General features: G+C 28.7%; 3 protein-coding genes across 5 annotated transcripts; 1 reads left to right on the forward strand and 2 right to left on the reverse strand.

Moving 5' to 3' along the window:
• The first annotated feature begins 536 nt into the window (after nt 1-536).
• Nucleotides 537-5266, forward strand: LOC132909528 (transient receptor potential cation channel protein painless). Of its 2 annotated transcripts, none has more exons than XM_060964411.1 (3): nt 537-763; nt 2311-3408; nt 3522-5266. In XM_060964411.1, the coding sequence occupies exons 2-3, from the start codon at nt 2319-2321 to the stop codon at nt 5090-5092; spliced, it is 2661 nt and encodes an 886-aa protein (XP_060820394.1). In that variant the 5' UTR covers nt 537-763; nt 2311-2318; the 3' UTR covers nt 5093-5266. The 2 variants fall into 2 exon arrangements, with proteins under 2 accessions (XP_060820394.1, XP_060820402.1); XM_060964419.1 differs by lacking the exon at nt 537-763 and adding an exon at nt 1663-2109.
• Nucleotides 5267-5601: 335 nt separating this feature from the next.
• LOC132909539 (gamma-tubulin complex component 2-like) lies at nt 5602-12032 on the reverse strand. 2 transcript variants are annotated; one of them, XM_060964431.1, is made up of 17 exons: nt 11578-12032; nt 11237-11407; nt 11002-11146; nt 10756-10927; nt 10545-10688; nt 10314-10468; nt 10063-10191; nt 9809-9985; nt 9557-9731; nt 9279-9472; nt 8987-9197; nt 8751-8919; nt 8478-8652; nt 8238-8381; nt 7629-7706; nt 6330-6490; nt 5602-6094 (listed from the first exon to the last, which is right to left on the reverse strand). In XM_060964431.1, exons 1-17 carry the CDS (start codon nt 11628-11630, stop codon nt 6013-6015), a joined length of 2535 nt encoding a protein of 844 aa, XP_060820414.1. In that variant the 5' UTR covers nt 11631-12032; the 3' UTR covers nt 5602-6012. The 2 variants fall into 2 exon arrangements, with proteins under 2 accessions (XP_060820414.1, XP_060820423.1); XM_060964440.1 differs by lacking the exon at nt 7629-7706.
• Nucleotides 12033-12163: 131 nt separating this feature from the next.
• LOC132909650 (uncharacterized) lies at nt 12164-13858 on the reverse strand. The gene is made up of 4 exons (XM_060964590.1): nt 13124-13858; nt 12921-13050; nt 12562-12849; nt 12164-12433 (listed from the first exon to the last, which is right to left on the reverse strand). The coding sequence occupies exons 1-4, from the start codon at nt 13260-13262 to the stop codon at nt 12256-12258; spliced, it is 735 nt and encodes a 244-aa protein (XP_060820573.1). The 5' UTR covers nt 13263-13858; the 3' UTR covers nt 12164-12255.
• Nucleotides 13859-13885: the final 27 nt, after the last annotated feature.

Here is a 13885-nt window from a genome sequence, read left to right on the forward strand (position 1 = left end):
CATGTTTGCTTCCCAACAATTAGAATTAGTCTCTTTTAAATGAAAAATTATTATCTTAATCCCCCATTTTTATTCTCCCACTTGTGACTAGTATATAACATAACTAGTATATAATAAACTAGTAATATAATATGTTAATATGATAATATTCTTAATTTCACATTGCAAATATTTCTATTTTCTTATTAATGTTGAAGGTGGATATTTTTATATTATATCGTTCTCCAAATAGTTTTATATTATCTTATCACAGTCATAATTTTTTTTATACCCCTTGATCATTTTTCTAGATTAACTATATCAATTGGATTGTTTTACATAATTGCCGTTTTCTAAATTCCATATCATAGTATTTAAAATCATATTAAATTCTCAAAAACATTTCAATATTTATTCAGGACTTAACGTTTAACAATTAATACATCAATTAGTATTGAACGAGAAGCACACGTTCTCTAGAATCACTATGGGTACTGCTTGACACTTGATAATTTCCCTCTCCCCAGCCACGCTGACATCACGATATACAGAACTGGTCAGCAAAAGCGACTCTAACAAGTTAGTCTTCTGTATGATAGACTAAGATCGTCAAGGGATTCACGTTTCCTTTGTATCATCATTGTAGGTGTATAGTTTATTATCTCTGTTTATAGAAAGTGTTAAATCATTACATTTATCATCTAGTGATCTATTGGTACAATAGATCATTCAAATATACTCGGGTATACCTGCCTGTAACAAGTGGGCCTCAACAAGCTGCAAGGTACGCCATTTATTGTGCTGATCATAGAGATTTTAATACATAGCGTTCATGTTTGAGATTGTATTAAACAGTATATAGGAACGCTTAATACAAAAGTGTGATTATAAATTGATTAGCTATATCTTCGATTAACTTAGGGAATCCAATGATTCTAAATTAACCAATGAATTTAATATAAAACAAGTAATCACAGTTTATAAATTTTGTATGATTTCAATTAATAATCTTAAAATAACTTTAATTTAATTAGTTAAAGATTGAAATATTTACACTACCATCTGGACATATAAGATTACTTCACTTTTTTCTAAATTTTGTATTAATGAGCCATGTAATTCAAAAGAAATTTTATCGCATAAAATATTATCATTCCAAACCTTCGACCAGCAATGTGTAATTGTAATAAATACACATATAGACAATCGATTGAATAACTTTTTATTTTACTCCTTTATGGATCTGTATCGTATGAAATTATCAATTGCTTCGATACGAACAAGATTACATTATTTATCTTATTTACGTTTTATTTCATGATTCACTTGAGTTTTCACTGCCCTGATAGTAGCAAAGTAATTAATAAAACATGAATAAATTAAGTGCTCAGTCAATGTCCTATGATTTAATCGTTATTTTCGCGTGTTACAATAGCGATAATTATCTTTATTCACTGTTCTACAATAGCATTTGATATTCCATCGTTGATAACAAATCTTGTAACATCAGTTTCAATACAATGATGGTGCAGTGGTCAATTCAACAACGCCTATGTCAATGTTCCTATTTTGTCTGAACTTGAATTAATGCTAATGACAGGATACGCATCCGGACAGTACTTCTGCTTCCATGCATGATAAATATTTGTCTGCGTTTCAGGAAACGAATAATAATCACTTTCGACATATTCAAATTCATTCTAAATTTAATATTATAAATTTAATACAATTTAAGAATTGTTCCTTTAACTTATCACGAGTAATAAGTAGTAAACTTCTGAAGTAGATACGTGCAAAGGAATTAATGTAATGTAATATCTTTATTAGCTCCGGTATAGCATACGTTAAATGACATCATTGCTGGAACTGTATTGTAATGATTTATACTCTTAATACGTAGAACATTTGACATACTTGTCGTGCAATATTCTGTTTTATTCCATACGTATAATATGAGATTTACCGGCACTTACGTATCAAAAGCGAAATATATCAAAACTCATATTAAAATTATATTTTAACAAATATTTTAACAAAGGGTCTACGATATCTTTACTTATTAACCATTGTCAATAAAAAGTTTATAGCACTCTGTACCTGAACATTTCGATTTATAAAATAACTTGTAAGGTAATCATGTTTACTTGATGTTCGTTTTGGTTTATTTTTTTAGTTTCGTTCTGCATCGTACTTTATAATCAGATGTATGCTTTAGACGTTTAAAGATATTCAAGTTTAAGATTAATGAAGAAACTCATCAAACTTTTGTACACTTATTAATGTGATATTTTAGACCTTTTAATGTTGATAATGTACATGATTTATTTATAGGCCTAAATATGGATTCTGAGGACGAAAACTTGCAAATGCACCTTCTATATGATTACACTATGAATTCTACAAAATCTCAAATCATATACGGGTTACTCCTAGACCACCTACGAACCAAGAACATCAAACACTTCAAGTGCCTTGTTGAGCAGAATTTAAAAAAACAACCAGCTACCATCGACGTAAACTATGCTTATCCGAATCGATCGAACGAAACTTGCTTGGACATTGCCTGCAAGAATGGTCTCCCGGAGTTCGTGAAGTTTCTATTGGAAAAAGGTGCGAAGGTAAACAGGGTGAACGAAGCCCACAACCGTGGACCGATTCACTTCGCTACCGAAAATGGATATGCGGATGTCCTCAGTATATTATTGGACGAACGTACAATAAATCCAAACCTGGAGGCTGAACAGCAAACGGCTCTGCATATAGCAGTACAAAATAATGACCTGAATTGCGCGTCGTTGCTTCTGGAAAAAGGCGCCAGTCCCAATATTCCCACTAGCAAAGGTATAACTGCTTTGCATTTGGCGGCAATGAAAGGTCAAAGAGACATGGTGAACCTGATTCTGGAAAGAACCACACATGTCCTTAAATTGGATACTTACAAGGACTATAACAATCTAACGGCTAGAGAAATGTTGGAGAAGAAGCTGCCAAATATTCAGTTACCCCCGGTCCAGATACAAGGCGTGAATGTTTATGACTTGAAGTATTATTTAAACGCTAATGATGAGATAAACTTTTTAAAAAACTTGGAGATTGTTGAAAACGAGGCGGTGAATAACGTAGCGAAGGATCTGATTGAAATGGCCGTGGAAAGGAACTTTGAGAATGCGGTTATTAAATTATTGAAAAAAACAAGAGGGACTGGATGTAACTTGCAGAAAGCTGCGAATTTAGCGGTTGAACAAGGCTTGCCACGTATCCTTCGTAAGATATTGGAGACTGATGTTGATGTTACAAGTGACTTACTGTTGAACGCTTGCATAGAGCTTGGTATGCCGGATAAAAAAGGGTCGGGAAACATAGACGATCGACTAGAATGTTTAAATCTGATCCTGGAAAGAGAAGACGTGGATGTTCGGTGTACAGATAGTAAGTGTTGCATATATATATATCGCATGTATATATATATATATATATATATCTCGCACATGTATTTCTATACTTAGATCTATTTAATCAAGCATCTATTTAAAAATACATAGGCAAAGGAAATACTCCACTTCATTATGCAGCCAGGGCTGACTGTCGAGAGGCAGTGACATTGCTACTTGAAAAAGGAAGCTACATCGGCCACATGAACAATTTCGGCGTTCCACCAGTTGAAGATATTTCCGTGTCCACTCTATCCCAATATTTCGATAACTGTATACAAGCTAGGAAAAAACGAACGAACGAATATACAATCGAATTTGACTACAAATGTTTAGTACCTCATGACACCCCTTACACGATGAATCAACAGAAAAATACAATTAGTCAGGGCAGACGAGAAATGGAAGTTTTTCAATACATCGCTAGCAAGAATGGCTTAAAACATATATTGAAGCATCCTCTGTTATCTTCTTTCCTATATCTAAAATGGCATCGAATAAGACACATCCTGTACCTAAACTTGGCATTTTACATTTTGTTTTATCTTCTGTTGAATACATACATTCTCCAGGTCACTTATCTCACGAGAAGCTCGCAAATATCTGCGAACTCGAGCGTGCAAATAAACGAGGAGATAAAAGGATCAACTTCCATTTACGTTCTGCATATATTCACTGGTATCGTAACAGCATTGTTTGCATTTAGGGAGATCCTCCAATTATTTTCATCACCGTGCCATTATATATCTAGTTTAGAAAATTGGATCGAAATAGCGTTGATAATATTAGGATTCGTTATTTTAAGTGATGTAACTATGCAAGTTGCAGCTATTGTAATATTACTATCTGCTTTGGAAATGGTCATCCTACTTGGCAAGCATCCTCGAATGTCCACAAGTATCGAGATGTTCAAACGAGTGTCTTTCAACTTCGTACGTTTTTTGTTACTTTATGTGTTTCTTATCCTAGGTTTCGCGTTTGCTTTCTTTACCATCTTTAAGAATGATAACAAGGACTTTACAGATCCTGGACATTCTCTGTTCAAAACCATCATCATGTTCACTGGAGAATTCAACGCCAATGACATTGTCTTCGTGTCGCATTCGATTCTCAGCCATTTTATCTTCACCCTCTTCGTCTTTCTCATTGTGATAGTTTTGTTCAATTTACTGAACGGTTTGGCAGTTAGCGACACAGCAGCGATCCTCGGGAAGGCAGAATTAGTTGGATTAATTTCTAGGATACAAGTTCTTGCTCATATCGAAAATCTGGTTGTTCGAGCACCTTTTACTCGCAAGACACATTGTTCAATTTGTTGTGGTCTCTTACATGGTTTTGAATACAATCCCTTAGCGTTCCTCGTTCGGAAAGTTCTTCTTTTTCCAACTTACTTGAGTACTGGTAAATTGAGCGTGGAACCATACGATATTTTGTTTTATCACAATGTAGAATCCGATAAAGACTCCAGCAAGGTGTTCCCTACCTTCAAAATGGATCCGTATATCATAAAACAGGCTAAAGATGTTCTATTGAGGAAAAGTCAGGAATCAGATAATGAAAAAATGTTTAATAAATTGGAGAAATTGGAAAAAAGATTCGCGACGATGGAAAATACATTGAATTCCATTAAACAAAAGATTGAGAATAATAATTTTAATGTTGAAGAAGTTAGTGGAAATTAAATATTGTGCTATTTATTCCTCTTTCGGCTTTGTTAAATATAACATTAATATAATGTTAAACACGTTGTTGATTTCTACTTGTGACTATATTAAAGGCACTGTATTTTTATACTTGTTTTATTTCATGTTATATTGTAATATTTTTATTACATTTAATAAATTACCTAAATGAAATCATTCAACATGTGTGCAACATCATTTCTATATGTAATTAAAAGTATAATTTAAAATATTTATAGAGGCTAATTTTAAGACTGAAGCATATACTATTAACTATATTAGTTATGATTCTTTTTAATGATATCAAGAAATTGTTTCTGAATTCTCTTCATTTATAGCAACGATAACGGGTGACAAAGTTAACTCATTAGTTATGAACAGCAATATTATGTTAAGATTTTAGAGTTATTATTTAACCTAGTGTTAAATATAAAAAATAGATATTTTTACAAACAAGATTATTATAAAAATATTTTTATGTAAATATTGTAATATAAACATTGTAAATCTTTCATGTTTATAAAATATATTTTATTTTTTAAATGTACAAAATAGTCTTTATTTTAGTGACTTACACGATTTTCAAGAAATTTATTCAAGGTGAATTTAAATAATTTAAATGAAATATTGAATGCATGACTAACCTGAATTTTGTTTATCTATAGATTTTAGAATTACTATACTATTAAATTTTGTGGACGTTTTAATACGAAGGCGATTTGAAAATTTCAAGAACTAATGTAGATCTTAAATTGGTCGAATGACAGATTTAACGTACTATCTGATCACGATCCTTTCAAATCGCCATTGCATTCTATATAAATATCGTGCGAGAAATATTACTTTACAATATAATTAATCAGAAGTTACAGATATAGATATGCTTATATAATCTTCCATCGAGTTTGAGTATTGAATTGTTAGCCAGAAACATCTTCTTGCAGAGTCTTTTCTCTTCCACGTCGTATCAAAATATCGGTATAAAATAGATTGAAATCTAACCTAATTAAAAAAATAATAAAATATAATGATAATGTTGAAAATTTCTATTTTTGAATCATACGTAAAATATATAAAGTACTTTATAAAATGCAGCAATATCAAGCAATATAATTTTTAGTAAACATTTTCCTCAAAAATATTTTATTACTTATCGTTATTTATTTTTTCACTCTCTGGTATTGCATTTTGTGGAATATCTTGTACAAGTATTTATAAATTCTACGACGTAACTTACCTACAAAAGACATTAAGAAGTTTTTCGTTGTTATTATCACATCCTAGATCGCATATTCTGTCTAAAAGACGAATTAATACTTGAGTAAATTTCTCATCCAGTGATATGATAGTTTCTTCAAAACTGGCTACATTCTCTTTGTAGATATCTCCAACTTCGTCCTAATAAATAAGTGACAAAAACATACAGATCTATTAATTTTACATTTCATACAAATAAATGTACAAGACCCTTTGTAAAACTAAGATTAAGAAGCATACATTGTAAGAAATGAATATAATGTACACAATGATGTCTGAAAGAGATTTATAAAATATACCATTACAGATCAAAATTTTTAAAGTAAAAATGCATCATATTACTTAAATTTAATATACCTGTAGCTGAAAATAAAATAACCCTGCTTATTATAGATACATATGATTCTTTGATAAGAAGTTGTAACTCATAGTATGATATATCATGCTTATACAACTATGATCTCCAACAATTGGGATAGAAATTAATATACTATTTATATCAAAAGATAAACAAGTATTCAAAAAGACTATTGAAAGCTACAATATCTGACTTGCATGCATCCCAAAATTAATATACAAATATAGTAACTTTACTCTTAGTTTATGCATATATAATCACCATTATTATGTATCATTTATAAATAAACAATTATGTGCTTAATACAAAATCTACATGCAACATTACCATTTATTGAAGTAGTACATATATATTCATATACAACTTTGAATTAAGATATATGTATATAATATGTATGTAATGGGATTTATGAAGTATTTACATATACAATTATAATTTTTATTATGTATATATTTCCTAACATTCATTTTATTATACTTAAATAAGTAATTCTAATGGTAAGATTTTGCACCGTTATTGCAATGATAATATGAGTGTTAATAGTGATAATGTTCATGATAGTATTAACTTATTACATGTGACTATATATAGAAAAAGATAAAAATAATGTTTTTACTAGTGATCGAGAGGCATTAAATTTAATATTCTACACATTAAAAGTCAAATCTAACCATTCCTTTGTATTACTAAAAAAGTTTAAATTAAAAGAAATAAGATTTAAACCTATTCATTCAAAAACTTAAAATCTTTGAATAAATTTATGTCCAATTTGTATTACACCTATAAATCATGCGAATTTAAATCTCATATATCGTATAGATATGATCTATAAAACGATTTTTATTTACTAAAAAAGGAAAGCTTCATGATACTAATGCTACACAAATGCATGGAAGCAAAGTTATAATCTTGGGGATATACCTCAGAATCATAGACATCTTCCTGATAGGCACCAATCATGGATGTCAATTCGGCGTCAATGTAGTATGGACTCATACGCTTAACATTAGTAAAATATTAAAATTCAGTTTACTACTAAACTGTCTTTTTCCAGTTTTATGTTTGTTATGGAATTTTACCGTTTATTATGGACACTGAATATGGAATCTATGAAACTATAATTATCCAGTGGCAATAATTATGTATTAATAGTAAGCACATCACATGCAGGTCTGTTTTGTGGTTCTGACAGTTGTAAATCTGAATTATATAATGCATCTCGTATTATTTTCAACGGAAATATCAAATGTAATGGTACTAAGAGATATTTCGGTTATATTTGCTATTTATTTCTACACAATAATTTTGTAAAAAATATTTGTAATGCCTATCCTACACCCTTTTACAGATATCAATAATGAACAAAGATATTTGAAAAAATCTAAATCAAAACAAAAAATGCAACTTAGATAAACTGTTTTCATTGTATTTTAAGTATATGCATGTTTCGTATATGTACACGAGTACGTAGCAATTTAGAATTACCTTTTCTATTTTTGTACACTTTTATGAGAAGATTGTAACACTTACCTCCATAAAATTGCAAAATTCAAGACAAGCAGCACAAATTCCTGTTATACAGCCCAGAAGATCAGGATCTGTTAACATGCACTCCTTCAAATAACTATCTTGAAGATCTTGATGCACACTTAAAACATCGTCCACGTTACTGACCTATGCATTTAATTCAAATTTCGAATTTTAATAAAATCTATTCATTAAGCTACAAAATTTGTGACGCAATTTAAGTACCATAATGCGGAATCATACCTTACTCATTTTACTTAAAAATGTAAGCCAGTTTGGTTCTATAACTTCAACCATCATATAATAAGCTAAGTGTTGAATGCAGTCCAGCATTCTTTGTCTCAAAGAAAATGCTTGTCTATACGACATTGCTGCATTGTGAGTAAAAGTTTTTGCAATTTTATTGCTCACCCATACTCTGGAAAAAAATATATAAAATCAAAGCAACGTATCAAAGCAAACTTTTATGGAAATATTAGATAAAAATCCTAAGCAACTACAAAATTATATTATAACCTGCATAAACGTCTTTCTATATATTTGCAATAAAATAAGTGTCTGAACAGCATCTGATAGCAAGCTATGGCTTTTCTGTTGAGTATCAAAGAAACAGGCCATTTAACGTCATAATTAAATACAAATGCTTCCAAGCCAGTTAAGATCTTATCAGTTTGAAAACAATACTCTAAAACAAAAATTTTTATTATAAGCAACATGAAGAAATAAAAAAAGAAGAAATTAAAATAATATACCTTTTTCTTCTCTGGTTTGAATAGAGAGTATTCTAAACATTTGAAATTGAAGGTCATATGGTAAAAGTTCTGGTTTTAGATCATCCTTATATGGATCTGAGTCTGCAGTAGACATTCGTAATGCAACTTCAAGAAGAGATGCTAATCGATGAATGACAATATCATACATATTTTTATTTAATTCAGTTTCACAAAGATTCATAAATTGAACCTAAGATTAAATATTATATAATTTTACACACAGTGGTAATACATCAATAGATTAATGAAACATTTTGTTGTATAAGCTTACCACAAAATCTCCTTGTGCAAGAAGAAAATAATTTTTTACACTACGAAGCCGACCCATTAAATCGTTTTCGTGAATAAGAACTTCTAATAAGGTCTTTGCAGCTTCAGAATATGCTCTATCAATAGTAGCTATATATTTTTGCCCTTGATGTTGATAAATTAAAGGCTCTTGTTTTCCCCATTGAACTGTCTTGCCTATATAGAATTGTATTAAATATTTATGAGTCTTTACATGTAAAAGTGAACATAAAACATGCTTGATTAATAAGTATTACAGACCGCATTGTCTAATTACATTAAAGTATTTTCCAGTTCTCAAAATTGTTTGTGCCTGTTCATTAAGAAATGTAGGAGTTCTTTCTGGTCTCATAGTGTACCTTTTTTCCCAGTAATCTGCTGAATAATCTATAGGCAATTCCTCTCTGTGAATTAATTCATTATCTTCCACAAAAAACTGAAATTATACAAAATTTATTGATTTGGTTAAAACGATTAAATAAATGAATAGCTTATAAATATGGATGTTCTTACCTCTTCGTATGGATCACATATCACTCCTTTATATACCCATTTTTCTAATATTTGCATATATGGAACACTTGCTGTTTGTATAAGAAACAAACATAATTCTTTAAACTTAGCTTCTCCATTAATATTATTTGCTTGTTCATGCAAAAGACTGAGCACTTTACCACCTTTTGCATTCGCCTAAAATGAAATATGCTTTTACATGTCAATTTATCATATTAAAATATAAAAAAATAGAAAAGAATGTTATAACTGACTTTACATATGGTTGATGTAATTTGGAAGAGAATAAACATTGCGAACATTGTTGGTTGAATGTAAAACCACAACTTTTGCAAATTTAATTTGCCTCGTACGTGTTCCATTTCCAACTGTACAACAAATAACTGAAAAATTTTTAATATAGAATTATTTTATTCTTTACGCCCAATGTGCAACCTGATTACAATTATTTTATAATAAATTATTTAAACTAAGGAGGAGATTAATTTTGTATTATTATACATACTAAATAATCTTTCAGTAAACTTTTTATAGCTCCTCTTAAAGCATGATTTACTTGACCATCTTCTGGTAAAACTTTTTCTTCAACAAATCTAGCTGCCATAGAATAGTGAGATGCGAGGGGTAATATTTGTTGTGTCAATTGTTTGTAAGATATACCTATAAATGATAATGTTACAAAAATGAATGTCCAGATTACACACCTAATTACTACAAAAACATTTTTATTTCTTACAAACATCTGGAGATATGTTGAATGTCTTCACTGCATATGGACTTGTCAAAGGTTCAGAAACAATGTAAGTTCCATCTATACCTTTCAAGCAATATAAAATGTCCCAAAGTAATATAGATTCTTGAGAAACTATTGGTACAACTTCTGTAAACGTTTTATCCCTTAATAAATTAATCATTAATTTCTTATATGCTTTTAAGATGATATTTACTTTGGCAGGGCATTGCATTTGGTTCATTATAAAAATCCCATGTTATTCTAGGCCTCTCATAAACCCAGTTATGTTTTATTACAGATGACTCTGTTTTCTTTGTAATTGCACATACTTGTTTATTTAATTTCTTTTCTCCTTCAACAGCAGCTTTAATCACATTCTTACAAATCTATATTTTATATAATACAATGCATATTAGAAATAAAATAATTCTCAAATTAGTATTTAAAAAATAAGAAAAACCTGTGGTAGATCTTCTGTAGTAATAGCAGCATTTTTTGTGCAAATTGATGATAGATTTGATGCTCCTTTAGCCAAATAATCCTTTAATACTTTATCTTCAGATATGAGTTCCAATACTTGAATGAACAAACCTAACAAATCTACCCTATAAAAAAAATATGATATTATTTTAATTATTATTATCTTTATTCTTCATTAGACTCATATATATATATGTATCTATAATACTACTAACTTCTTTGCTTTTAATTCTTCATATTTTTGAAGAAACAATTCAGGAATAGGAGAATTTTTTGCCAAATTACAAATAGAACTTTGTGAAGCAACAATAGTTAAAGCACTTGCACTTGTTGGTATCCCTTCTTTTTGTAATTTCTCTACATGTTTTTCTGGTGCAGATGATGAGCTAATTATAAAAGAAATAATAATGTACAATGGATAATTTAAAAATCAATATAATTAAATTTAACATGCACAATTGCACAATTGCATAATTAATAAATTGAAATAAACTTTATAGATTTGTTAATAAAAATTCAATGGTAGATCAACATAAAACTTTTCATCTCTACTTACCCGAGTAATCCAATTAATTCAACCACTAAGTGATGTAATTTAAATTCGCTCATTGTTCTCAGCTAATAAATATATTACATTCTCTTAAAAAATACTTATTGTTTTTGTACCATTATAACCGCAACTGAGATTGCTAGTGCTGCTCTAGCATATCTAAATACGTTTAGTAAAATTATGTTTCACTAATCACTTGAAATACTTGTTTACCTTGATTATTGGTTAGAAATGAATTAGGTTATGTTAAGTACGAAAGAATATGAATTAAAAAGAGAATGTCACCAAATTTTTCACTTCAAAAAAAGAATAATGCTCTTTATATATTACTTCGTGTAAATATTAATCTAATTTTCAAGATTATTAATCATAAATGTGAATTGAGGATTTCAAGTTATTTTTGATTTGAATTCATTAAATTCGCATCAATTTGTATCAAAGAACCAATAACGTGCATACATTTAAAATTCACGTATCAATATATTTCTATATTTTCACGTCATATTTGAGTGAAATAAATTATAAATTGCAACAATTAGGAAAGATGTTTCAAAGTTTTTACTCCCACTTACATATGTAATTTAATAAAATATTTAATTTGACACAGTTTATTTTAGATATTATGATAATTATTATGATGTTTCTTTTAGATATTTTAATATTGTATGTAATATAATAATAAGTTTACGAATCTATATTTGCCTCGATTGAATTACTATCTGGAGGAGTGAGATACATCATTCCATAAAATAAAGATTCTTCATATTCCTCACGAAGAATAGTTGTTTCATCTGTAGGTAGCGGTAACACATTTGTCTGCAATTTTGAAGTTACTTGAAATATGTATTTACTAGCAGGAATTCTGAAATTATATGCAAATTTTATACTACATACACATCCATTATTATTTTTTATAAATAATGATTATTTAATGATTATGCGGTTTAATGATTATGTATATCGGGATCTTTTTAACAAATCATACAATACCTGAAATTTGTATTTAGAAATTTCGGAGAAAACATATTTTTACGCTCAATGATATCTTTCTTATTAACATTTGTTGATATATTATATTTTTCTTTCATAAAATTGTCAATATGATTAAATAGTACAATATTTGAATTATTTGATGATTGCAGAGAATTTATATAATTTGTATCCTTTTTAAATCTTTTAATCACATTCTGTGTCTCTATATCAATTATAGGCCTCTTTCTCTCCAATAAATTCATACTTTGATAATTTATACCTGGTTTATAATTTTCCTTACAATGTCTAAATTTATGAAAACAGTATAAAAATTATAATCAAGGCACAACATTTTAAAATAATAAAATTTTTCTTACAATAGTAGATTCTTGTCAATTTTTAACTTTATTTTGTTAAAAAATTGATCATCATCATCCACAATAGTAGTTGAAGCACTTGGCTTCTTATTTAAGTTTTGTCTAGTAATGTTATCAGAACATATGATTCCTATTTATGAAATAAAATACAAATATTTATTAATTTAAATTAAAAAGTATGAATTAAAATTTTTTAATTTTACTTGCGCCAAGCCTTTTCAAGTCCATTGTATGATTTTCTTTTTTAATCATAACAGTATTATTATGTGTCGTACTGTTATTTAAAGTTTGCATGATGGATCCAGAATTATTTGAATTCATATTCATTTCGTGTCTTTCCATTATTAATGTATATTCTATTTAACATAACTCGTAAGTAATAATAGAAATATTAAATATTTTTTTTTGTTATATTTGTATATTTATATACAAGATTTTTTTCCAAATGAGCGAAACCATAGCTTTAGAATTTTAGTTGGTTTTAAATAGTGTATCACGTGGTACATATGATTGCATGATACAACTTGGACCGGAAATAAAGGATTTCATAGTCACTTCTACTTTTTTTAATTCAAATATATGTATCCTACCACCTACCTATTTTAAAGCTACGGTTTTATTTATTTTACGGTTTTCATTTGCAAAGATGATACTGTATATATAGCTCAATATGTACATATACAAATCAGGAATGGAAATAATTTTTTTATTTTACGTATTCTTTCGTTCGTACAGTAAAATATCATATCTAAAAAAATTTCTAAAAGAATGTGGTATGCGTCATTATTATCTGTTCATAATTGCAATGAATTTTATCCTAATAGCTAAATAAACTAATAATATTTTTCCCAATAATTCGTGTATTTGATATTTATTTATACTTTTTTGCAAAATTCCATACTGTACACACATATACAATTGGAAATATGTAAAACATTATATATCTAGCTATTGACACAAAAGCT

This window comes from Bombus pascuorum, chromosome 1 (assembly GCF_905332965.1).
Source record: "Bombus pascuorum chromosome 1, iyBomPasc1.1, whole genome shotgun sequence".
Classification (NCBI taxonomy): domain Eukaryota; kingdom Metazoa; phylum Arthropoda; class Insecta; order Hymenoptera; family Apidae; genus Bombus; species Bombus pascuorum.